The sequence below is a fragment of the Orbicella faveolata genome, unplaced genomic scaffold (genome assembly GCF_042242905.1).
Source record: "Orbicella faveolata isolate gen_17 unplaced genomic scaffold, um_ofav_v1 contig_24, whole genome shotgun sequence".
NCBI classification, from domain to species: Eukaryota; Metazoa; Cnidaria; class Anthozoa; order Scleractinia; family Merulinidae; genus Orbicella; species Orbicella faveolata.
This window is the reverse complement of record NW_028301552.1, coordinates 13,269,243-13,296,622: the sequence shown is the minus strand read 5'-3', so window position 1 is coordinate 13,296,622 and position 27,380 is coordinate 13,269,243. Positions and strand designations below refer to the sequence as shown.

At 38.1% G+C, this 27,380-nt stretch overlaps 2 protein-coding genes and 1 non-coding gene across 4 annotated transcripts in view; all 3 read right to left on the bottom strand.

Moving 5' to 3' along the window:
- Positions 1-8,058: 8,058 nt before the first annotated feature.
- Trnat-cgu (transfer RNA threonine (anticodon CGU)) lies at positions 8,059-8,131 on the bottom strand. Its single transcript has one exon. It is a non-coding gene; the product is annotated as a tRNA-Thr (tRNA).
- A 12,460-nt stretch (positions 8,132-20,591) lies between these two features.
- Positions 20,592-27,380, bottom strand: part of LOC149110460 (uncharacterized) — a 74,840-nt gene continuing 68,051 nt past the window's right edge. For both annotated transcript variants that reach the window (XM_089291446.1, XM_089291444.1), the window contains exons 6-7: positions 23,473-23,556; positions 20,592-22,564 (exon numbers count right to left, since the gene is read on the bottom strand). In XM_089291446.1, the coding sequence (XP_089147572.1) occupies positions 22,259-22,564; positions 23,473-23,556 (390 nt within the window). In that variant the 3' untranslated portion in view covers positions 20,592-22,258. The remainder of the gene's footprint in view (positions 22,565-23,472; positions 23,557-27,380) is intronic.
- On the bottom strand, positions 23,565-25,995 carry LOC149110466 (uncharacterized). The gene is made up of 3 exons (XM_089291449.1): positions 25,902-25,995; positions 24,370-24,645; positions 23,565-24,009 (listed from the first exon to the last, which is right to left on the bottom strand). The coding sequence occupies exons 1-3, from the start codon at positions 25,932-25,934 to the stop codon at positions 23,917-23,919; spliced, it is 402 nt and encodes a 133-aa protein (XP_089147575.1). The 5' UTR covers positions 25,935-25,995; the 3' UTR covers positions 23,565-23,916.

The window sequence follows — 27,380 nt, the reverse complement described above, 5'->3', positions numbered from 1 at the left end:
ACTGCACTAGGAGACATAGAATCACCTATGGAAACTATGACCTGTGGAGTCATTCCCTAGGGGAGAGCGCTGGGACTACTGCTATTTCTTATTTATTTAAACGACTTAACTAATTGCTGCCATAAGTTAAGCTTCAAAATTTTCGCTGATGGTATTAATGTTTTCCCTTCGGCGAACCATCTTAAAACAATTGATGTCGCTGCTTTGTAAGATTTAATTAAATGGCTCCGAAAAGAGCTGTTCAAAAGAAATGTTAGCTGTATACCTTAAATGAAATTAAGGAACAAGAGTTTGCCAGCATCAGGTGCAAATGACTGGACGACACTTCTCAACACTAAAATGATAAGAGATACTCTCTTTACTAATTCTGAAAATGAAAATGAAAACCACAAGAACTGAGAAGCAACAACTTGTAGTAGTGTAACGGAACTTCCAGGATATAGTGGGGTTTTAGCACATGTTTGGTTCTAGATCGACGAATCGAAATTTGTGTCTGCTGTCAGTATTTACAAAAGTTACCAGACTCATCTGTTCCTTCAAAATAACATCACTTTCTACATCGTTCCAGTCACTGTCATCATTAACACCAAGCTAAAATGAAAGACCAGGGTGTGGTCTAACTTAACATTACTAAAGCCTTTAATTTTATCCATATGTTAATTTGTTAAAAGATAATTTGTTAATCAAATGAATCAAAAAGGCTTTCAAAGCCAACTCTTGATATTTGAAACAGTCATGTGTTAAATGTAATTTACATATTATAAGGGCGGTCAAAAAGATATTAAGAGCCACTCTACCTAACCACCGCGTGAGGGGCGGCACAAGGTCGGAAAAATGGAACCCTTGATATTTCGTCCAGAGATAACCTATGGTATGCTAAGAATCGTGATATAAGTTTTAGGTTCTAGAGTTTTTACATTTTTGAGAAAATTACGATAAACCGTCGAGAACCCGTGAAGCCGAAAAATCACAGAATTGAGGTCAAATTTCATGATCAGATAATCGAACTAGCGTGAAGGCGCATAGCAAATTATGGTTTTCCTTAGTTTATAATTTTATTTAGGAGGTATTGCTATGCTGCTTTGATGATATTTGAGACTCACAATTGTAATTCCGAATTCCTGGAGACCAAGCGAAGAGAACCGAAATTTCTAGACTTTGAAAATCAAAAATTCCATACCGTTTTCAAACACCTCAAAACATACTCGGTATTATGTAGAATTCTTTCAAAATTCAATTCTAGCAAGTACAAGAGCTGTTTTTGAACGTGATGTAATTTTTTTCTTGGCAAAAGTTATTTCTGAGGCGAGCGGCCCCATGCAAGTTGACGCAACAGGCCCTTTGCACGATCCGGTCACATGGTACGGAATTAATTGTGCTGGGACGCAAGTTACACAGTGGGATTTCCAAAACAAAGGAACTCGCACCAGTCCAGCCCGACTGTCCTTTGCTTTGAAACTCTCGTCCTACTCTATAACTAGGTTGTATATGCGCCTGGTAGACAGAGAGTTGTTCCTTTGTACTTTCGCTTTTGTGCTGAGATGCTACAACAATTTTCGTCGCGGCTAAAAGGCTGCTAACATCATGTTTCTTTAACATTCCCTGGAGGGGAACTTTGAAGTTGTAGCGACTTCTGTAACGCTGCTATATCCAGATGTATCCGGCTTAATGAATAAAGAAGCCTCGATTGTGCTCTGTTCTGTTGTAAAGCACACAGGAAAGAAGTGTAGGCGGGAAAACTGTATAGAGGAAGTCGAGTGTTTCCCCCTACTTCTTGAGTGCTTTACCACTTCCTGAGTGTTTGACAACAGAACAAAGCACAGTCAACGCTTATTTATTTGTTTCATGATAAAGAATGTATTAATTTTCCCGCACGTTTGACTGAATTTTCAACCAAACTTTATTTTCCAAACGAGGAAATGTGGCGGAAGCGAGCATCTGTTCTCTGATAAAGCACGCTAAAATAAGCCAATCAAAATCCTTATTATGCGATGCTGTGAATTTGGGAAAAGAATAATAAGTATTTTCTTAATTTGGAGAAAAGAAACCACAGGAAGAAACATATAACTTCATTAAAAAACGAAGACGGCTCAGTTCTACGTAACGCTAAAGAAATACTGGAAGAGGAAGAGAGCTTTTTTAATGGTATATATAAATCGAAAAATATCTCACTTGAAACAAATAACTCCAAACACTTCTTTGACTCACCAGACCTTAAAACCTTGAACAACGAAGAAGCAGAGCGCTGCGAAGGCTTTTTAACAATAAAGGAATGTCCAGATGTGCTTAACAAGTTCCAAAACAACAAATCACCCGGTTCTGACGGGCTCACAATAGAATTTTGTAGATTCTTATTGGAGGTGATTGGACATGTTATGGTAGTTAGTTTTAATTACGCATATGATCGCGGTCATTTATCCATCTTCCAACGGCTCGGAATTATTTCCTTGATCCCAAAAACTGGAAATAAAGAATTAGAATATTTAAAAAACTGGAGGCCGATTTCCCTTTTAAATAATGATTATAAAATCGCCACAAGAGCCATTGCAGTCAGAATGGAAAGTGTCTTGCCTAAAATCATTCCTTCAAACCAAACAGGCTATGTCAAAGGAAGATATATCGGCGAAATTATCAGAACTATTACAGATATTATGTGTCTCACCAAGATTTAAAACATTCCGGATTAGCCGTTTTCCTCGATCTCAAAAAAGCATTTGATTCCATTGAGTGGAATTACCTTCAGAAATGCCGGAAAACTTTCAACCTTGGTCCTTAACTGCGGCAGTGGATTAACGTAATATATAGCGACATTTCAAGTTGCATTCTAAACAATGGCTTTGCCACTAAGCAGTTTAATTTGGGAAGGGAAGTCAGGCAAGGCTGTCCTCTGTCTGGTATAAATGATATAAAAGGCATCGAAATAGATGACACAAACACAATAAGACTTACGCAGTACACTGATGATAACACTGTTTTTCTTAGAGACGTTCAGTCTAAATAACCTTTTTAATTTACTAGCTCAGTTCGAAAATTGTTCCCAGAAGAACCTATCTACGCCCTGGGAGTTAATTTTTCGTATGACGAACAGCTCGCAGCCAAAAAGAGCTTGTTTGATCGACAAGAACCGGCCCCTAAGAAGAATACTAAACATTTGGTCGTCAAGAGATATATCCGTATACGGAAAAATCAATGTAGTAAAGACAATTCCATAAGGTCGTAATACTAGCAATAATGACAAATATTGCATAAAACGTACAACAGTTTTTAAAGACATGTTTCGGCATGCTTATGCCATCTTCAGTTTAATAGAGTGACTAATGATACGTGACATAAGTTATATACTACAAAATATGAATAAATTATTTACAATATGCATTACAAAACAGTGGAAACGGAAATTACAGAGTTAAAAAGGTGTTGAAGTGATGTAACTGTTTGTTAAGGTCAGGTTTGTTCTTACTAATATAAAAGGCTTCTTTAAGTTTAAGATCAATAGAGCTATTCGCTGAGTCTAAGATGCGAAAACAAGAAGGTGTGTACATGCCCCTGCATGAAGAAAATTGAGAAAGATGTTTAAAAATATGCGAGTTTACTTCGTAGTGCCATCTCCAAGCGCCAAAAAGAACTCAACAAACTATCCTGTGACTGTGACAAGCTGACCGAACGTGTGAAGAACTCTTTGAACTCTGTTGACTGGTACTTCTTAAACAAAGCCTTGAAGAACAATGTTGACAAGAACATCTCTAAAGTCATCTCCACGCATCGAAAGAAACTAAAAAACCTCACAAAGAACGCCGAACTACCCTTCTCACCGAGCGAAACTGTAAATAATCTCTCTTCTTGCAAACTGACTGACGATGAACTTGAACTACTAAAGAATGGACTCGGATTCTCTATCAAACCTCCTCACCTTAACAAGACAAACATTCTGGCTTCCTTTGAAAAGATCCACTACACCACGAAGAACAAACTAACTGATAAAAACTCCGCAACGCACCTAAAAACTGAAATCGCTCATTTGGCTCAGAACTATCTCTCTTCCTACCGTCCTTCAAGCAACGATCTCAAAAAACATCGCAACCTACGAACTCTGAGGAACAATCATAATATCATAATTCTTAAGCCCGACAAAGGTAATGGCGTAGTTATTTTAGACCGTACCGTTTATTTAGATTCTTGTTTTAATATACTTAATGATAAGACTAAGTTTAAACTTTTAGATAACGATCCTACTTTATTAAGAGAAGGCAGGCTTAAACGTTTTATTACTCAACTTAAGAAAAAGCGTTCTATCGATGGTGATACCTATTGCAACATATTTCCTAAGGGTTCACAACCAGCAAAATTCTATGGCCTTCCGAAATTACATAAGAAACGTGATAATCATAGGCAACCACCTCTTAGACCCATTGTATCCTCTATTGGAGCTTACAATTATAATTTAGCTAAGTACTTAAGTTCTCTTCTTGTTCCGCTTTTGCCTGATAAATATTCGGTTAAGGATTCCTTTTCTTTTGTTGAAGAGCTCAGGAGTTTCGATTTTAACAACAAGTTCCTTATTTCCTTCGATGTTGAAAGCCTTTTTACAAACATTCCGCTAAATGAAACTATCGATATTGCCGTTGACCTTATTTTGAAACATCATCCCAAATTTTCCATCAAAAAACCCGACCTTAAGAAATTGTTTTCATTTGCCACATCCGAGACTCATTTCCTTTTCAATGGTAAATTTTATGATCAAGTCGATGGGGTAGCTATGGGCTCCCCTTTAGCACCTATTTTAGCTAATCTTTTTCTTGGATTTCACGAAGAAACATGGCTAAATAATTTTAACAAGGCCGACATCTTACTCTATACACGTTATGTTGACGATACTTTTTGCGTCTTTAAAAATGAGCGGGATGCCATGTCTTTCTTAGAATTCATCAATTCTCAACATCCCAACATCAAATTTACTTTCGAGAAACAGAACGACGGTAAACTTTCCTTTTTGGATGTTCTGATTGACAACTCTTCGCATGACTGCGTTTTTTCAGTTTTTCATAAAAAAACCTACACTGGTCTCTTAACAAATTTTTTTAGTTTCACTCCGTTTCGCTATAAAATTGGCCTTGTCCGTATTCTCATTGACCGAACTTATAAAATCAACAACACTTCTTCCGGTTTTGAAAACGATTTGATCAAGCTTTCGGACACTCTAAAACGTAACTCGTTTCCTTCACACATCATTGAAAAAACCTTCAAGCGGTATCTTAACAAGCCTTCTGATCAAAAAAGCCGCAACGTTAATGATGAAAACAATATACGCTATTTTAAGCTTCCTTTTATCGGCCAGTACTCTAGAATAACGGAACTCAAACTGCGGCAATTACTTAAACGTTTTTGTGAAACGGATCTTAATATCAAATTAGTTTTTACTTCTTTCAAAATCAAGAATATGTTCAGTTTTAAAGATCGTACTCCTGATGCTCTAAAATCCATGGTAGTTTATCAATTTACTTGTGCGGGATGTAATTCCTGTTATATTGGTGAAACCAGTCGCCATTTTTCTACCAGGATTAAAGAACATACAGTAAGCGATAAAAACTCGCATATTTTTAAACATCTTTCTCAATTTTCATCATGCAGGGGCATGTACACACCTTCTTGTTTTCGCATCTTAGACTCAGCGAATAGCTCTATTGATCTTAAACTTAAAGAAGCCTTTTATATTAGTAAGAACAAACCTGACCTTAACAAACAGTTACATCACTTCAACACCTTTTTAACTCTGTAATTTCCGTTTCCACTGTTTTGTAATGCATATTGTAAATAATTTATTCATATTTTGTAGTATATAACTTGTGTCACGTATCATTAGTCACTCTATTAAACTGAAGATGGCATAAGCATGCCGAAACATGTCTTTAAAAACTGTTGTACGTTTTATGCAATATAAAGACAATTCCAATGTCAAAACTAACTTTCAATTGTAGCGTGTTCAACACACCAGACACGTTCGCTAATGAAGTTAACAAGCTGATCTTTGATTATGTATGGAGTACAAAAATCCAAAGGTCAAAAAATCCACCCTGATTAAAAGTAAAGAAAAAGGAGGGCTTAACATGACTGATTTTAGATTGTTTGATAAAGCATTAAAACTATGTTGGGTGAAGCGTCTTTGCTATGAGGGCGATCAAACATGGAAATTAATTCCACTGCGCTGTTAGAATTCTTCAAATGATTTGATTGGCTAACGAGACAAAAGCTGACCACGTCCAAGCTAAACTTTCGGTTTGGAGTGGCCTTCGAGAGAAGAACGATCGCTTCAAAGTTCGCTTTTTAGTTTGGTTTGAAAATAAGGATCTAAAAGGAATCCATAGCTGGACTGTTCACTACCCATCTATTTTTCAACGCACGCAAAAGAAGAAGCGAGCGAAGCGAGCGCGAAGCATGCGAGGGTGGGGACGGGAAGGTGGGTGAACCGAGCCAACGAGTCTCCCGTTTCGCGCTGATGCCCAGTTCTCTCGCGATTCTATCCGTCGTTCAATGATCGAATAAAAATACGAGAAAATAGAGAGCTGTAAACAGTCTAATACATAGCTAGTTCATCGGCAATCACAACCGCCTCGTTGTAGGACAAAGGTTTTGTTTACTATTTATTCTGAAAAGTCTTTATTTCGAGAACTCGATCCGTATAATTTCCGCATTATTTTGGTCTGGGACGGGGAATCGTTTAAATACACTAGTTAGAAGGCTACCGGCTTATGCCAAATTCGTGTCTTATCTACCTTGTCAACGTCGAGCTTTCCACTAGAAGCCAGAGTAGAGTAAACAGGCCATGAAAATCTCTAGATTTTAAGATTATTTTACAGCGGCGGTGAAACCGAGATCGAAGAACTTCTCGATGGCTCCCTCTGTCGATATGACGTCGCACAGATCAGCCCACTTCTTTCGTCTTTTTCTCGTTTCTGGACGAGTGTCATCGAGATATTGAATGAAGGGGAATACTCTCTCCAAAGCTTGCTGTAGTGCTACAACCTCCAACAATGACTTACGTTCGCTTATGTTCTTAATCATAAAAATTACAATTTCCTCGATTGTCATTGGTTTAAAAAACTCCTATTTTCCACTAATTTACTTGCCAACTTGTTATCGGGCAGTTTGTTATTGGACAGTTTGTATTCAAAGTTGTAGTTACGCGCGTGCGCGTGTGCGCTTGCTTTAGTATTTTTGGCGTATAACTGACGGTAGGAGGCGCGGTGGTCTTGGAATGTTTACATCTCCTTTGTAGGTATTTTAATGCAAATTTTCCCTTTCTTTCATTACTTGGTTATTCTTATTTTCTCGGAAATTGTAATTTTTATAACTAATTGGTAAAATGACTTCGTGTCGTCCAATTCGGTCCGTAATCATACTCGTGATAAACTAATCGGACTCCCGCTGCGCGGTCGTCCGATTTTGTTATCACTCTTACTAACCGACCGAATTGGACTCCACTCAGTCCTATTACCATTACTTATCGAGAATAATTTTCAAAAAACACGCGAAATGCAGAAGTTTCGTTAAACTTAAGATCAACAATTAGAAAATAGAAAGTATAAAATGAAATGATTCAAGTGAAACAGGTTCTTCAGTTGCCCGACTTGTAAAGAATCAAACGAGTTAACAAGACTCCTTTCTTAATGAGATGTAGTTTAAATCACCAGTTGCACGAGTTGTACGACTAGTGCAAGTTGACAAGGTCCTTACCTTAAACTTGGGCTGAAATATTCTAAGTGTGAAATATTCTAAGTGGCTGAAATATTCTAAGTGTCTATAATGAGATACAGTTGACCAGTTGCAGGAGTTGTACGAGGCGTACGAGTTGACAAGATCCCTACCTAAGTGTCCATACTACGATTATCAGTTGAGTAAAGCGCGACGGAGTTTCAGTGAGGAAGTTTTGGCCCTAAAATTATGGTGTTGCCAAGGAAAACTTTCCTCGTTTCCAATGGTAACAATATCAAAAGTGAAGGATGATCATCGCAGTAAATTTTCCAATTTAAGCAATTGGAAAGAAGAAGCCTGAAAAAATCAGGGCTTCAACGGGATTCGAACCCGTGACCTCCGCGATACGGGTGCGATGCTCTACCAACTGAGCTATGAAGCCACACATTGGGAGCGAGGTCAATTTATTGAGTTCATATCTTCCCGTGAGGAGTGAAATGATGTGAAGTTTATATGAAATAATTCATATATGAACTGCGGTTGTAGATGAAAGTGAAGGATGATCGTCACAGTAAATTTTCCAATTTAAGCAATTGGAAAGAAGAAGCCTGAAAAAATCAGGGCTTCAACGTGATTCGAACCCGTGACCTCCGCGATACCGGTGCGATGCTCTACCAACTGAGCTATGAAGCCACACATTGGGAGCGAGGTCAATTTTAAAAAAAATTTACTGCGATGATCATCCTTCACTTTCATCTACAACCGCAGTTCATATATGAATTATTTCATATAAACTTCACATCATTTCACTCCTCACGGGAAGATATGAACTCAATAAATTGACCTCGCTCCTTGTGTGAGACTTTTACCACTGTAAGATGATGAGTTAGTTATGTGAGAATTTTTTTTTTAACTTCCCACATTGATTTTTTGTTCATTTTTGGACAATGTGGAGATAATTGTAAATAAAATCAGTAAGGACGCGGAGAAACAATCATGAGCGCGAACGTCCTTAAACCAATTGTACCAATTGTAAGCCTTATTGTACGATTCGTACGAGTCGTACCACTTGAACGACGTACAAGTGGTGAGTATTAGATTGCCCAGGTCAATCGTTTCGGATCACGTGATCCTGTTTTTTAATGATCTTTCTGGACAGGGACAAAATATGTTTAAAAGAAGGGCGTCTATTTTAAAACTATGTTATCCCTGTTTTATACTATTTTTAGCCTATTTTCCAAGGCTTTTTCTTATTCGGCCCAATTTTATGTCTATTTTATCTCTTTTTATGTCTATTTTATGTCTATTCTAAGGCTATTTTCAACCTATTTATTTTCAACTTCTTTCGTTCATATACTTTAATTAAAGCTATTTTAAAGCTACGTTACAGAAGTTTTGACTACCAATCTTCACTATTTTACTGCAATTTTTTGTTTCAAAATGACAGTTTTAAAATAAGATTTAAAATATTGTATTAAAATATTCCAGAAAAATAGTAAAAAAATACAAAAAATTTGGCGAAAAATAGCAAATAAAATAGGTATAAAACGGATCTAAAATTGGCATTATTTTCGTAAGGGAACCTAAGGGACACATGACACACATCTGAAGTGGTCGAAAGGCTGAGGCGACCTTGAATATGAGACATTTCTTGACCATAACCAGCACCCTACTGAACCCTGATCATGGTAACTTAGCTAGGAATTGCTCTACCTCCAGTGTTTCATATTTTCCACCTTATGTTACAGAACCCAGGGAGCATAGACGAAATGTTGCAGAGCCTACTAGACTTCCTTAAAGGAGTCGTATACATTAACACCGGCGTCTGCGAATACATCTACACCCGGTTGTCACTTTTAAATCCAGGTACCCAGTGGGGAATTGGTGTGGGTGGATTCATTGGCGTGATCGGTTGTCTCTTGCGACTTTGGGCTTAGACCACCGGTTTTGTTGTATGCTTGTTGGGAGGTTTTATTGGCAGCGGGTTTTACAAAAGCGACTATCGGTACAGGAACGACCAGGCCAGAGCCAGTGAGGAACGGATGTTCGCTGTACTAGGTGGCAGTGGAATTTTAAGAGACAAAAAGCAATAAAATAACAGCACAATCAGAACCTATAGATGTAAACCATTAATGGAAACATTTATGGCGGTTTGTAAATGAATCTGAGGGACCTCGAGTAGTTTAGGCATCACATACTTTCTGGTTGATTTCTTCTTTTGTCCAGCTGGTCATTGCACTGGATTGCATGGACTATTTAATTAATGACTGTAGTATTGAAGTTTGATATGTTATATACAACTTGGAGAATCTTTGAAAACCTGGAAAACCACTTTTGATGCATTGTCACTGTTCACCAAACTACACATCAAAAATAATATGCAATAACACTCATTTCATTTTACAGAATATTAAGGTTATATGCCAGAAATATGACAATACAATACGTATTTCTAATCTGAGGATCAAGAGTAATTTTCGTTCTCAAGGGTATTTAGATGTGCTGGTGATAATGTTCTACTGGCAAATTAAGCAAGCAAAGCAACCAATCACATTACGGAAAAGCTGATAAACCATTAGCCTCTTAATTGATGGTATGTTTCAGACAACAGAGGGATTCCCTAAAGAAAATGCAGTGTGTCGTCTAATAATAGTCACTACAGCACAATTTAAAACTGCTGGCTCAATATGTTAATCAATAGAATAGTCAAGGAGACATAGCTGGGTTATTGTTTAGCTTGCAGAGTTTACAGTTCTAAATTTTAAAAAGGCCTCAAGCTTGTACCATAGTACAAGGAAGGCGTAAGAATTACAGCATAGGTCTTGGTATTCCTGCTTGATACTTCATACCTTTTACTAACCGACTTCGAGGTCCGTACTGTAAGTTACGGAGCGAGGTTTTTCCCTCGCTAAGCGAGCGGGTCATAAATCGAAGGGGAAAAAAACGAGGATCCGTAACTTACAGTACGGACCGAGAAGACGAGGTTAGTAAGATATTTATTATATCTCTACTGTGTGCCTGACGGGTTCGGAAACGATTTCTATTCACGCGGACTCGAAAAGGCCCCAAATTTCTGACCTCGAAAGCAAAACGAGTCAGTTTGTAACTGTTTTTTAAGTCGTTAGCACGCTTTATTACATAATTTAGAGTATAAGAAAGTTTTAAACTTTCACTTGCTATAAAAGTTAAAAACACATCGATAAATTACGAAACAGTTTGGCAACAAAACCAACTTTAAATTTCAGCGGGCCGTACAGGAGAGTACGGCCCGTTAAATTGACCAATCACAGCGCACGTACTAGCTGAGAGATATAATAAATTACTCTAGATACATATTCAACAAATTAACGCCAATTTTTCATGCATCTGTCCTGTTGTTGATCATGAATTTCGTCATAACCTTGTTAAAGTAGCTGTGCATCCACGAGGTGATAGCCGAGTGGATCTGCGCACTATATTGACAATATTAAGGCGAAGTTCAGATTATCGTATAAACTGTAAATTCATGTGTCCATCCGCTTGTTGACAATGAAAATTAGCCAATGAGCGTATGAGAATTCCTGCAGTTTTAATGCGTGCTAGCATGGAAAACAATACATGTAAATTTAGGTATTTTAGTTTTGAGGATGTAATCTATTACCCTAACAGTAAAATATCTTTGTGTTGATCTTCTCATTGTGTTATTGTTATTGGGATGTAAATGCCAAGAGGGAGGGATTACCAAGGTGATGCACAGTCCAAACAACTACTTTCATATATACTTGTCTTCATTTCATATTTTTCACTTTTTTTTTTACCAGCGAACTTGCACAGGCTATTGGGATATGATTTCTTGGCCCAATTTACATGGTTTAGCGTTCAAGCTTAATTCGCATTAGAAGAAGTTATGGCTAGAGAATTGTACGTTGAATAGCTACAACTATTGGCCTTAATATAGGGACTGTTTTAGTAAACATGCAATTCTTGGGTTTTTGCGATCAATTTATAAAGAAAAGGTATTACAACAAAAGGTAAACTTAAAGTTATATTAAACTGATAACAAGCTTTCCGTGAAAGAAGCATGAAATTATAGCATAACAATATTCTCTTACATATAAAGTTAGCTCCACGCTAGTGACTGAGAGGTTTCTTAGCCAATAAGTTCTACTAATCTTGGTTGATGTAGGTTTTCTAAGACCTCCAATAATACACAGTCATAACTTTATTACATTCCATATTTTATTCCATAATTACATTCCATTCCATGTTACATCCATAGGAGTCCCCTCGTTATGAGTGAGGCAGAAATCTATAATTAATCCTTGCAACAAGGAACCCTCACTGAAATACTCAAAATAGACTATCCAAAGCATAAACTCGTATTGATAAGCTAAAGGGGGGGCGGGGGGGGGGGGGTCGACCCAACCGACCCAGCGAATTATCGAGCAATTGCAGCTGTATCATTTCTTTCTCCAGTATTTGAAAAAAAGATGATTTTTAAGCGACTCAGTAAGACCAGTAATTACAGTATAGAAAAGCTAGATATTCTATTTCAATACCAGTTTGGTTTTCATTCGACAGTTCAAGCCATAACTGAACCTACTGACACTCTTAGGAAGGCCATCGATAGCAATCTGTGTACCTGTGAATATATTTTTTGACTTCTCAAAAGCGTTTGATACTGTAAATTACAGAATTTTACTGACAAACAGGCAACATGAAGACTTGGAAAAGGCAACAGTACACTGCATCTGGACTGGGTACTCTCAGAAAAATTGGGTGGGGGTGTGCGGCCCGCTTCCCAATTTAGATCGCCCAACTTTAGGGCTCCGCATTTTCAAATTTTGCAAGATACCTTAGAACAAAAGTAAAAAGACGTTCTTTTTCTTTTAATTGTACTTAAAATCTTTTCTCAAGCGCATAGGGGTCATGAACAATACACGATTCTTTGAGAGTCCCGTGGCAAGTTACAGTAATGGACACAGCATTGAAATATGCATTTTTGTAATACTGTTTGTTAGTTGCAAACAAAGGGAAAGAAAATCAGCTCATTTGTTAAATATTCATTGCATTAAATACACTCATTTTGAACTAATTCATTTAGAACTAACTCATTTTGAACGAATTACTGTGAATTCAGATTGCTACAGACTGGTGTTTCCCGCTGTGTGTTTTTTGTTGCTGTTATTTTGCATCGGCTACTGGACTTTCAATTGTAATATTGTGACTTAAGTAATTTGTTGGAACTCGTCGCGGGAATGGCATGGTGTGAATATGCTGCTCAAGTAGGTTGACAGTGTGGAGCTAGTGCAGAAAATCCAGCCAGCTCTAAATGTATGCCACTATCAAAACGCGACAAGCATATCAGAAGTCATCTGAATGAACATTTCTGTCCTTATTCATACCTTTTCTTGAAAGGGCTCATTTCCATGAGAAAGAAAGGTAGCAGAAGGAGGGTGAGTTCAGACGTCAGTCATACTTATTTGATCCCAAGTTACATTATTCACCCTAATATGAAATTCTCGAAGAAAACCTTTTTCCCCAGACGAACAAAAAGCGACAAAAAGAAACTAAATATAACATATGGAGGTGAAAAGTCGTCTTTAGAACTTGAGATCAAAATAAACGGCCAAAATCCTTTAATAATTTTTCCTTAAAAGAAGTGGCAAAACACGCAAAATAATCTTGTAAACATTGGTTTGGGAGCAATGGCAAATCTGCGACCTTTCGCCACTGTTGAGAAGCTCAAATTTCACAAAAGTACTGCGTGTATTTCGGGACCTCAAAAATTTCTTTTTAAGTAGCCCATGGTTTTGAAATGGATTTCAAAAACAGAAATAATGCTCTTTTATGTGGAATAAGTCTCGATACTCTGGGCCAGGTACCAGTCAATGCAAATACTGGAAAATTTTCCAAAAATTCAGTTTTAATTCAGTCTGAGCAAATAACTACTCAAAATTAGCACATTTAATAGTACTAAATACATTTGACACTGAAATAAAGAAGTTATTATTACTATTATTCTTATTATTATTATTGCTATTATTAGTATTATTGTTATCATTATTATGAATACGATTATGATTATGATTATGATTATGATTATTATTATTATTGCGAGTCGTACGAGTTGACAAGGCCCCTACCTTAAAATAGAGCTGAAATATTCTAAGACTGTCAACAAGAGTTACTCTTGATATTTTGAGTATATCTGCACGGGACGGTTCTTTGTTGCAAGGATTGATTATAGATTTCTGTAAGTGCCTCACTCATAAAGGGGCAAGCTAGTTTAATACATTTTCGGGTGACTCCTATGGAAGTAATTAAAAATAGATTCCATGCTGCCGTGCGTCTGTTCAGTAATAGATCACAGAAGACGTCAAAATGGGTAAGAACAAAAAAGTGGCACACGAGGCGATAGCCGAGTGTGTCACTGATGTTCTTACCACATTTGACATCTTCTGTTATCTATTACTGAACAGACATCCGGAAACATCGAATCTATTTGTTTTATTTAATAAAGAAACAACTACTACCATAAAGATAAAGCTTTTTTAATTCAAAATCTTTCAACGTGACTCGAAAGCCGGCCTTTGACGATTTTGGCAAACACGAAAAACGCCATTTGACGTAATCTGATGACTATACAAAATGAAGCAATCTCATTGGTTGCTATGCGTAGCAACAAAATGTGATTCATCATTAAACCCTTTCGCTCCCAGTGGAGCATAGGTCCACGGAAACCATTGCTCGCCATCTTGGTCTGTTTTGGGCTATCCTTTCAAGCTGCCACCAGGTGTAGCCTGCTTTGCTCGCCTCGTCATTCCACGTACCAAGTAGTGTGGTTGTCTTTGGGGTAAGGAGAGGGGTCGGCATCGCTACTTCCCTTTGGCTTTCACATCGTTGCGCCATACTAGCCCCCGAAGGGGCGTTCTCTCCTCCAAAGACAGATGTGATTTTGTGCATGTTTCCCATGGTTTCTGTAATCCTTGATATCCATTTGATGGGTGATTAGCCCTTCAAACTTCACCAGAGCCCCGTTAGCCAGGCGTTTTTCAGAGTTCCGTGCAGGCCTTCATGGCTACCGTAGCGGCCCGGAGGAACGAATCCTCCACCATACTTCGCCCTGGACGGTAATCCCCTACTTTCCTGTTACCAGCTACCACGACGAGGACGAGGGGTTGGACTTTGGTAGCCAACAAAATGTGATTGGTCCAGGAAAATCACGCCACTATCAAAGTTGACTTGAAAGTCGCTGCTTGTGGAATGAAAACTTACAGTGAAAGCAGAATTGAGCTGCGAAATCTACAAATCTTGAAGAAAATGCTGGAAAAGTCACGTCAGTTTTTGTCATCAGAGCAGCCTGTGAGCCGAAAAGCTTGGAAGTTACCTTGAATATTGCAGGAGTTGCAAAAATACGCTCGGAAAACCTGCTAATTGCGGTCAACACTGAAGGCCATTAGATTCGAGTTTTGAATAAGCTTTAGTGACGGTGGAAATCTCTGTTTTCTGTAGTTGGTGATTTTCAAATCAGTTTGATATAGTGTCGGAGACACTTATAGCTGCGATACAATTGACCGTGAGCTGTAGTGAGCTATACTTTGCTCGCTGCTGCGCCCCTAAAACGGACTGGAACATTCGCATTGGAAAGCAAGGTTATACGTTTATCTTAACTGTTTTTAAGAAGTGATGTTTTGATATTTCATTCCTGACATCAATGTGTGTCAACAATTATTTTGAAACTGAGAAAAGTTGAAATTTTGAATAAATTAATCTCATAAACATTTTGTTTATTGGGTTTGTTAAATTCGAGATAAAGCAATGGTTTCTGACCTTCAAATAATTTCAAGACCAATTTTGTGTTTGGTTACGTTTAGTCTCGGTCGACTGCCGACTGAGACTGCTCGACTATATTTTCTGATTCGTTTTCTTAAAAAGAAACGGCTTTTTCTTTCTTCTCCTGCTTCTCGAACCTGTAAACAAGAGGAGAGGAGAAATGGAAAAGGGCAAAAATATAACAAGCTAATTAGATGCCCTTGTTTAATTGACAATAATAATTAGGGCAAAAAAGTTAACTTAACATAGGAGAGGAAGAGGTATGAATTAATTAATACTGAGCAAAATAATACTGGAAGAGTGCTTTTTAAAAACGTTTTCTGGTCACTAAGTTACGTATAGATAAAGGAAGGTCATTCCAATAATAACATCCAATGCCCCGCCAAGACTTTTTTGCACCTTATCGTGCGCCCCGTCACATAAAATATTATCTTAATTCTCAGAACTTTCCGCCATTTTAAAACACATGTACAGAGGTAAAAACTTTACAATGATGACGTCAATCTTGCGTCTGTCCTCTAATAGATCATAGGCGAGAACCAATCAAACGCGAGAATAATTTGAGTTCTTATGTAATGTGGAATAGAACGTAATATATGGAGTAAATCATGGAATCGTAATAAAAAGTTATAATTCTGCATCAGAGGTCTAATACTGCTTAAGAAGCCTCTCACTCACTAGCTTGAAGCAAGCTTTACATGTAAGAAAATATTGTTATGCTATAATTTCATGCTGCCTTCACGGAAAGTTTGTTATCGCTTTGATCAAGAGATCATGATCACACTCTATTGATTTGATATAAGTTTAAGCTTACCTTTCATTGCAATTTACTGGCTTTCATGAGACGTCATCGTTTTCCAAAATTGAAAATTACTAGTCCTACTGAAAATTTACTTTCATCAAATGTAAGACTCACTAATAACTTGGCGTTTTACAACGTTTGACCTCCACAGCGTTCTTCATTTTGTAACAGAGCGCGTTTGAATTTCCAAGTGTATAGCCTGCGTAGCAAGCGTTTCCGTGGGGTTTGATAGCAAAGAAAGACCGAGGAACGGGATTTTCGGTGTTTTGTCTGCGCGGAAAATGGGGCGAGAACCAAAAAAAAGGAGGAGGGGGGTGGGAGAGGGGAAGGAAGGAAACGCTTGCAGACAAACCCCTGGATTTTGAAAACCTCCGTTCGCCAGCGAACGGAGCTCGTGATTGGCTGGGCTAGTCCAATATTATTGACATGTGTCGATCAAAGGTATTTTAATACCTTTGAGTGCCAGACAAAAGGGGAAGACGCGTTCGAAGCTTGGTTACAAAACGCTTTAACTTTTCTCGCTGAACGAGGATTTAGTCGTCAGCTTCGACAGTACGGTAGAAATCCTGTAATGCAAGGCCGACGCTTTAGTTTTTCGAAGCCTGCACATTATTGCAGAAGCAAGCGCGACACAATTTGCAGCTGTTCCTTTAATTTTAACATCACTTTCTTGAATGCCACATGCGCCAAGGACAAGATAATAAATCACGGGACAGAAAATTAGCACTACTGCGTGGGAAAACTTAGTGATTTCGTCTGGCTTGTTACAAGGCAACATGTTGTCGTAGGTACTGCGACATTTCATTAGAAGCATTTTTGTTGACAGCATTTAGAACCTCTGGGTACAATTCTGAATGATTTGTTGTAGTGTTAGCTGCGGCATGCCAATTTTTGTCACATATTTGCCTTACCAAAAATTTAGTCGTCTCGTCGCGGGGAATTCTTACGAGGACATTTTATAAACAACTTTGACTTGGAGGTCGCCAAGGAGAAGATTATCTTTATTCAGATACTGGTCAAGATTATCGTTATTTCTCCTCTCAGATGTTTGAAGCCTCTCCTGCCCAAATTCCAAAGTTTGCCGACAAGACTTCCCGTTGTTTGTTTTTGTTGCAGCGATAACAGTCGAACCGATTTGCGGATCTGGCGTTTCCAGCAAACGCTTCTTTACTGGAATTGCCTTTGTGAGAGTTGACTTGCTAATTTACTTCGTATCGATTCCTGGACGAATGAATACAGTGATCCAAGATTTCGAATCATGCGAGCACAAGGATTACTAACGCGACTGGAATACCTCTCACAGTTTAACTTTCAGGCAGATTTGTACTAAAACTTCACCCTTGCTGTCCTTCCTTTTAGACGGATTGAGTAGCTTGATTAAAAATTACCAAATTTAATTCATCGAGATTTCTCCGTTCCCACCGTGCGCTCGTTGTTTCAGACATATTTTGACAAGTAAAGTTTATTTTGGTTCAAAGTTCACTTCCGCTACGGAAGGCCGAAGATTTTATTGGTTAATTTATGACAGCCGATGACAGCACGAAATCTCAGTGTGCGCGCTCAGGCATGAAAGGCCAAGTGGGCGGTTTTCAAAATCCAGGAGTTTGTCTGCAAGCGTTTCCTTCCTTCCTTCCCCTCCCCCTCCCCCCTCTTTTACTCGCTCCATTTTTCGCGCTGTATTATTCTTTGCTCCCGAACACCACATGGCGGTCCGAAAAGGCTCTTGCGAAGGTCAAAAGATGAGTCATCGCGTAAGTTTTTTTAACTGAACAGTTCTTGCTGTAGAGGAAGTATTAATTTCAATGTGTCGGAGCTCTAGAGAGATAACTTTTCGCTTTAATAGCAAAACTCAATGACAGATGTTTCTGTTACTTTACGGCCGCCATGTTTGTGTCCCCCCGTGGGGCATCAAGCTGGCGTCTTCATACAAGGCTCTATAAATTTAGCTGAAACAAAGCTCGCAAAGGGAACGAAACTGCGAGCGAGTGTGAAAAATAAGGAGCAGGGGAAGGGCGTGAGGTGAGCGAAGGAAACGCCTGCATTAAATCCCAGACACTTCACCGAACGCCCCCAAACATGCCGCGCTCCCTTGGGCGCCAACAGTCACATGAGAATCAATGATCTGGTAACTCATTTTTGACATCGGCAAGCGCCTTGCATGAGCTTCATATATAGAGAGTCTGCTAAAAGCAAATATGCGCGTAACTATGCTTCCTTTTTATAATAATGATATGGCTTCGGACAATTACCTCGTCTGTCATTGTTCGATAAAAAAAAAAATGAAGTTTGGAAACTGGATATACATAAGCTCGATCAAATTGATGCAAGGTACGGACATCTCTGTACAAATGTATAGCTTACTCGAAGTAAAGCTACGGTAGTCTCTGAAAAAAAACCTGACGGTATGGTATCCGTGATATCGTGATAAGAAGCCGCAATGTACTGTACTTGACAGTTCTACTAAATCAACCAGCCAGGCGGCGCAATAGATGAGCACAATACATGTTCACGAAATATGTGAAACTTTGTTTCCTCGAAACTAAGCCATTACTCGATCAATTTCCTCAATTTTCTCCGTCACTCTCACGAGTATTTGATGAATGGATTCCAAGGACATCCTGTCCAGGGACTAGTCTCTAATGGCAGATTCTTGCTCCAGTTTTATATCGATGTGTTTGCCGATTTGCGAAAGATATTTCAACGTTTCCTGAACAGAAATTTCGAAAGCTTCCTCGGACTCGACCACATGTATTTTGATCTTGTCCGGTTCCGGATGCCGAATTATGCATCAATGTCAAATTTCTGATGTCACTTTTTGATTGACGGGCTAATAATCAATCAAATTGGACTATTGCTCCCAGTTCGTGGGCGAGCGGAGTTCATAAAATGGTTGGGATTGACTGCAGGCGATTCCTTTTCTCCCCACCCCCTCCCCCTTCTAAATCACCCCCTCCCCACTTCTCCCCAATTTTTTGCTCATCCTAGGCGCGCTTCTTTGCTCGCCCGCTTGCTCGCTCGCTTGTTCGATCTCTCCTCCTGGAAAAGGAAAGGAAACGGCTGCTACGCAGGCTAGCTGAATCACTTCTCCAAATAACGCGCAAATTGGCGAGGTTGTTTAAATAACAATCATCTATAATATCCTAGATTCTTGAGTTGATTTATCGATTGGTTACAATTTTTATTTTTGACGACGTGGCGGTGCAAACCAGGAATACCTTCTGTTCATAAATTGATAGCAAAAACCCAAGAATTGCACGTTTACTAAAGCTGTCCCTATATTTATAGTGGTAGCTATTCAATGTTCACTTTTTTTTTTTTTTGCCATGACTTCTTCGAATTAACAACTAGATTATTCGCTCTCGATTTCTATGAGGTGATAGTTGATGAGAGCGATTAATCTAATTGTTTTAGTTGAATTCTTACTTAAATTTTCTTCAACCAACCATTTCCAATTGTTTTTGTACATCGTTTTAGCTTAAGAAAAATCGCGCAGACTGAATTGTCGTTTGGAATTTTCTGTTGTTTATGCGCTCATCAGTTACGTTTCTTCAACATTTTCTAGCTTTTATAAAGTCACGAAACCGTGAATGCCCTTCAGCTTAGCCTTCTCAGGAATTTAATTATCCTTTTGTATTTCAATATTCTTCCCTAACTACGCAAAAACGGTAAAACGTCGCTATCTTACAGAAGACCTCCAACCACTGCATTCTAATAAACAATTAGATTATGAGCTCGAGACTTCTATCGCGTGATAGTTGACGAGGGCGCAGCCCGAGTCAACTATCACGCATAGAAATCGAGAGCGAATAATCTAATTGTTTTAGTATGAATCTACCATAGTCGTTCAAAAATTTAATCTAAATCCTCTTCAAAGACACTTCGAAAACACAAAGAAGCGGCCCCTAGCGCACACTGCTACGCTACTCACCATCTATCACAGAATAGATAATGAGTAGCGTAACCAATCAGAGAACGCCATTCGTGATAGAACGCTAGTAGATTTATACTAATGGCTGATGGTATACGAGTAGTTCAGCCAATCAGATTGCAGCATTTGCATTAGTATACTAGTAGAATTCTACTAACGCGAATTAAGCTTGAGCGTTAAAGCATTTATAAGGGGCAAGAAAACACATCCCAGTAGCTTGTACAAGCTCCTTAGTGAAAAATAGTGAAAAATATAAAATGAAGACAAGTTTATATGAAAGTAGATGTTTGGACTGTGCATCGCCTTGGTAACCTCTCCCTCGTAGCATTTACATCCCAATAACAATAACACACTGCATGAGAATATCAACATAAAGATACTTTATTGTTAGGGTAACAGATTACATCCTCAAAACTAAAATACTATTGCCTCGGATCCACAGCTACTTTGACAATGTTATGACGAAATTCATGATCAATAACAGAACAGATGCATGAAATTAAAACTGACGTTAATTTGTTACATATGTATCATATTTGCCAAAGTATTGTAGTATCAAGCAGGAATACCAAGACTGACCTATGTTGTATTTTCTTCACCTTCCTAATTCTTACATCTTCCCTGTACTACAGTACAAACTTGAGGCCTTTTAAAATATACAACTGTAAATTCTACAAGCTAAACAATGACTCAGCAGTGCCTCCTCGACTGTGCCTCCTTGTAAATTGTGCTGTAGTAACTATTATTATATGGCTCTGTCTCACAAGGACTGGGTAACACCAAATTTACTAATTTGATTGGCTGCAATCGATATTGAAAGCGGTCTAGATTTTCCCATCTGGGGCCCGTTTCTCGAAAGCCCCGTAAACTTTTCGGGCCCGTAAAGCCATAGCAAAATCTCGAACCTTACGATTACAGAGCTGTTTTATTCACATATTCTTAAGATGAAGAAAAGTTCCCTTCATACAAGAAGTTTCAGGCGTATACACTTCTCCGTTTTTAGAAACAGATGGACTAAAAATGGCTTTACGGGCCCGAAAGGTTTCCGGGGCTTTCGAGAAACGGGCCCCTGCACCAGCATCTAGACTGGTAATGTTTTGCGATCAAATCGTTGCAAACTAAAATGCAAAATAATTGTCTATTTTCTTCTAACAATACCGGTATTTATTTATGGAATTGCCAAAAAGTCTGATGCGAAAAAAAAGTAAAGAGGACGAGCAAACTTTGCCAGAATTACATTCAGCACAGCGCCGTTCGCAAGCAAAATGTCAGTTAGTACAGTTCTTGTTTGCCATATAGTAAACATCTTATTTACCGAGCTTAGACGCTCTACATGGGAGAATCTTGACCTCGGTCATGTGTACAGACGTCACTGCGTTCGGTCTGTACTCACGACCTCGGTAAAGATTCTACCATACAGACCTCCTGCTCGGTTAATTAATGAGAGCTAATTATTACAAGACACTAGGCACTTTCTTTTGGGAATCCCTCTGTTGTCTGAAACATACCATTAATTAAGAGGCTACTGGTTTATCAGCTTTTCTGTAATGTGATTGGTTGCTTTGCTTGCTTAATTTGCTAGTAGAACCGATTATCACCAGCACATCTAAATACCCTTGAGAAGGAATATTACTCTTGATCCTCAGATTAGAAATACACAATTTGTGATATTTCTGACATGTAACCTTTATATGCTGTAAATAGAAATGAGTGCCACTACATAGTACTTTTGATGTGTAGTTTGGTGAACAGTGATAATGCATTAAAAGTGATTTTCAAAGATTCCCCAAGATGTAGGTAACAAATTAAACTTCAGTACTTAACAGTCAGTAGTTAAATAGTCCATGCCATCTAGTGGAGTGACTAGCTAGATAAAATAAGAAATCAATCAGAAAGTATGTTACGTCTACACTACTTGAGACCCGTCAGATTCATTTGCAAACCGCCATGAATGATTCAATTAATGATTTACATCTGTAGGTTTCGATTGTTCTTTTATCCTATTGCTCTGTTGCGCTTAAAACTCAACTGCCACGGAGTAAAGGTAACAACCGTTCCTCATATATCCCGCCGCCAATAAAACCTCCCAGCAACCCTCCTATCGCAGTACCAGCGACCCCACCTAAGGGTCCAAAGGCAAAACCGATGACGCCAATGCATCCACCCAAACCAAATCCCATCTGAGTACCTGGGTTTGCATTTGACACCCATTCATAGATGATCCCGAAGGCCAAGAGGATCGTGCATACGAAGCAGATCGCCCATACGACCCCTACATGCATAAGGAACTCTGCAAGGCTCTGCAACATTTTGTTTATCTTCCGCTGGTTCTGTAACATAAAGTGGAAAATGTGAAACACAGGAGGCAGTGTAATTTCCGAGTTACCGTCATCAAGGCTCCCCAGAGTACTGGTTATGGTCAATAAATTTTTACATTCAGGATCCCTCTTCGACCACTTCAGATGTGGGTCATATGTCTCTCAGGTTCCCTTACGAAAATAATGCCAATTTTATATCCATTTTATACCTATTAAATATATGCTATTTTTCTCTAAGGTTTTTGTAATTTTTTTTTTTTTTTTTTTTTTTTACCATTTTTCTGGAATATTTTAAAGCAACTTTTCATCTACTTTTAAACCTATTATTTTAAAACCAAAATAGCAAGAACAAAATAGTCCAGAGTAATAATTGAGTTAAACGTCTGTAAATTAGCCTTAAAATAGCTTTAAAGTATATGAATGAAGATTTAAGAAGCTGAAAATAAAATAGGTTGAAGAAAGCCTTAAAATAGACATAAAATAGAGATACAGACTATAGGCTGAAAATGGCATAAAACAGGGATAAAATAGTTTTAAAATAAAAACCCTATTTTAAAACTATTTTATCCCTGTCCAGAAAGATCATAAATAACAGGAGAAAAGCGCGTTCAAAATAGCTATAAAATAGCGTAGTGAGTGGCACATTTGATGAAAAATAGGAATAAAATAGTATTTACATGAAAATAGCATACAAATAGCAACTAAATAGGTTCAAAATAGGTAAACAATTTTAGGAAAATAGTTGTAAAATAGCTATCAAATAGCGCGTGTAAAAGCCCTTTTCGGTTTTTTAATCATTTTTGTTCAAATAAAAAGATTTTTCAGAGTTTACAACTATTGCCACTTACTCTACTTTCGATACAATACGGCAACTTGCGCTAGTTACAATACAATACAGTTACTAACACCAGTTACCATACCTCAATGGCTCTGTTCTGCTCGTCCCTGGGCATTTCTCTGATCTTGTAAATCGGGCTGCCAATATAACCTCCCGAAAACTTCCCCTGTCCAGAAAGATCATAAATAATAGGAGAAAAGCAATTTTAAAGTAGCTATAAAATAGGGTTGTGTGTGGTACATGTGATGAAAAATACGATTAAAATAGTATTCACGTGAAAATATTATACAAATAGCATCTAAATAGGTTCAAAATAGGTAAACAGTTTTAGAAAAATAGTTTTAGATAGCTATCAAATAGAGCACGTGAAAGCCTTTTTTCTTGTTGTTGTTGTTTTTTTTTATTTCATTATTATTTTCTTAAATAAACGGACTTTTCGGAGTTTAAAACTACTGCCACTTACTCTACTTTCGATACAATACGGCAACTTACGCTAGTTACAATACAATACAGTTACTAACACCAGTTACCACACCTCACTGGCTCTGCTCTGCTCGTCCCTGGACATTTCTCTGCTCTTGTAAATCCCGCTGCCAATAAAACCTCCCGACAACCTCCCCTGTCCAGAAAGATCATAACAGTAGAAAAGCAGATTAAAGTAGCTACAAAATAGGGTTAAGAGTGGCACATGTGATGAAAAAAAGGATTAAAATAGTATATACGAGAAAATAGCATACAAATAACAACTAAATAGGTTCAAAATAGGTAAACAATTTTAGAAAAATAGTTTTAAATCGCTATCCAATAGAGCACGTGAAAGCCTTTTTTGTTTGTTTGTTTGTTTGATTTTTTATTTTGTTCTTTAAATAAGCAGACTTTTCAGAGTTTACAACTATTGCCACTTACTCTACTTACGATACAATCCGGCAACTTACGCTAGTTACGATACAATACAGTTTACTAACACCAGTTACCATACCTCACCGGCTCTGTTCTGCTCGTCCCTGGGCATTTCTCTGATCTTGTAAATCCCGCTGCCAATAAAACCTCCCAACAAACAGACAACAATACCAGTGGTCCAAAACCAAAATCGCAAGAGAAAACCGATCAAGCCAATGCATCCAGCCACACCAATTCCCATCAGGGTACTTTTGTTTGCAGGTGACACCCGTGTGAAGATGCATTCGATCCGGTATTTGGCTATCATAAGGTATTTTCGTAGGCTCTCCAACATTTTGTCTATGCTCGGTGGGTTCTGTAACATAAAGTGGAAAATGTGAAACACAGGAGGCAGTGCAATTCCCAAGTTACCATCATCAGGGTTCACCAGGGTACTAGTTATGGTCAAGAAATTTTCACATTCAGTATCCTCTCTTCGACCACATCAGATGAGTGTCACGTGTCTCTAAGTTTCCCTTACGAAAATAATGTCCAGAGTAATAACTGAGTTAAAACGTCTGTAAATTAGCTTTGAAATAGCTTTAATGTATATGTCTGAAGGAAGTTGAAAAGAAAATAGGTTGAAAATAGCCTTAAAATAAACATAAAATAGTGACAACATTGGGCCAAATAGGAAAAAACCTTGGACAATAGGATGGAAATGACGTAAAACAAGGATAGAATAGTTTTAGAATAGACACCCTATTTTAAACCTATTTTATCCCTGTCCAGAAAAATCATAAATAACAGTAGAAAAGCAGGTTTAAAGTAGCTATAAAATAGGGTTGTGTGTGGCAAATGCGATGAAAAATAGGATTAAAATAGTACTTTCGTGAAAATAGCATACAAATAGCAACTAAATAGGTTCAAAATAGGTAAGCAATTTCAGAAAAATAGTTCTAAAATAGCTATCAAATAGAGCACGTGAAAGCCTTTTTTGCTGTTTTTTTTTTTAAATTTTTGTTTAAATAAACAGACTTTTTGGAGTTTACAACTACTGCCACTTACTCCACTTACGATACAATACGGCAACTTACGCTAGTTACTTAGCTCTTATTAACCGAACAGGAGGTCTGTATGGGAGAATCTTGACCGAGGTCGTGAGTACAGACCGAACGCAGTGACGTCCGTACACACGACCGAGGTCAAGATTCTCCCATACAGACCGACCTAATTCGGTTAATAAGATGTTTATTACATGGCAAAGAAGAAAACTTTAATTCGTTTAATGTAACTGGTTTGCTGACATTTCGCTTGCGAACGGCGATGAGCTTAACTTAAACCTGCCGAAATTTGCTTGTGCTCCTTTTTTTTCTGTCATCAGGGTTTTTAAAACTTCCATAAATGATTCAGAACAAAATAAAAGAAAATGGTGAATATTTTTGTATTTTAGTTTGCTACTTTTTCAACGCAAAATAAAACCGGTGTAGATAGCGGTCTAGATGGGAAAATCTAGACCGCGGTCAACATCGATTTCAGCCAATCAAATTCGTGAATTCGGTAGTTCCCAGTCCTTGTGAGACATAGCAATATAATAAAATGCAATACAGTTACTAACATCAGTTACCATACCTCACCGGCTCTGTTCTGCTCGTCCCTGGGCATTTCTCTGATCTTGTAAATCCTGCTGCCAATAAAACCTCCCAACAAACATACAACAATACCAGAACCAAAGTCCAAAACCAAAGTCGCAAGCACTGTGGAGACCACTGTCGGTGTAGCGGAAAAAAACAAGCCGTGAAAGAACAGGGTAAGTTTATAATTTGAATCAATCAAATATGTTTATAGTTTTGTTTCTGACATTTTTCTTTAGTAGTTCAGTTCAAGTGTGAAACTATTCCTATTTTTTTTTTTGTTCTTTCAGGAATCGGAAGATACAATTTACCCTACTTTGCCACACGTGAGAAAATATGTGCGCTCTCGACAGCAAAACTATAAACAATTCTGCAATGAATATTTTAGCGACAGTGGAAACAGTAGCGACAAACATTATTGCAAAAATTGCGGTCGCAAAAAGCCGTCATTCGAAACAAAGTAAAGCTAAAACAAAATGTTAATTAATACGTACGATGTTTCTTGAGTCACAATTTGCTTGTTTTGCTGCTATTTCATCATATTTTGCCGTCTTGGAGCGTTTACAAGGCAGGTGGGGTTACCCTAGCGCTAAGCTAGCCCTAGCCCTAGTTCTCAGTTAGGGCTACCCTAGAGCCGTGGTAACCCTACCTGCCTTATAAACAGGTCCGTGAAAAAAGAAAAAAAGAGAAATGTGGGAGTGCTAGGGTAACCCTCTAGGGTAACCCTAGCTAGCACTAGGATTACCCTACCTCCTGACGTTGTGAACACACCACAAGAAGAAGTTAAAAGCTCTCAGATTTTAAAAAGTTGTGACATAAAAAGTATGTTTTTTTTGGTTGTATAATTCTTAGGAAATGTCCAGAACGTGGCATTTCGTCTGACAAGCATTTCGAGCTTCGGTCTCGATGACCGGCAAACCGTATTTCCCACTGATTGAATGAAAAAGATTTAACGCCATGAAGCTTCATTTGGAGGCTTCCATGATCTAACCAATTGCATCATACAGCTATAACAGGCTCTGAAGGTCAAATATTAATAGTAATATTCTTCATGTCATCATAATTCTAGATTACCTTCTCCCCTTTGCGGGTGCCTTTCACGAATAATTCTTACCCCTGTCAGTTTCAACAAGACAAGGGAACTTGTTTCCAGAAACATTCACATAGCGCGTGCATTTCTTAGTTTTGCCATACGGGAAACGTTGTTTCCAACGGCAATTTTTGTTTCCAAGGTGCAAATTATGCTTCCGCTATACGCGGCAGAGAATTTTAACAAAAAATCCGAGCATGTGAGCACTTGCAAAACGTTTGCGAGCACGAGCAAGCGAGCACACATCTAATTTTTGCGAACAATTCGAGCAAAAGCCAAATTTTGCGAGCACTTTTAAATTAAACGGGACCATTGGATATCCCTATCACGCCGATTTGCCTGAAGATACCAATTTTAACTAAACTGGATGTTGATAACAGTGTAAAA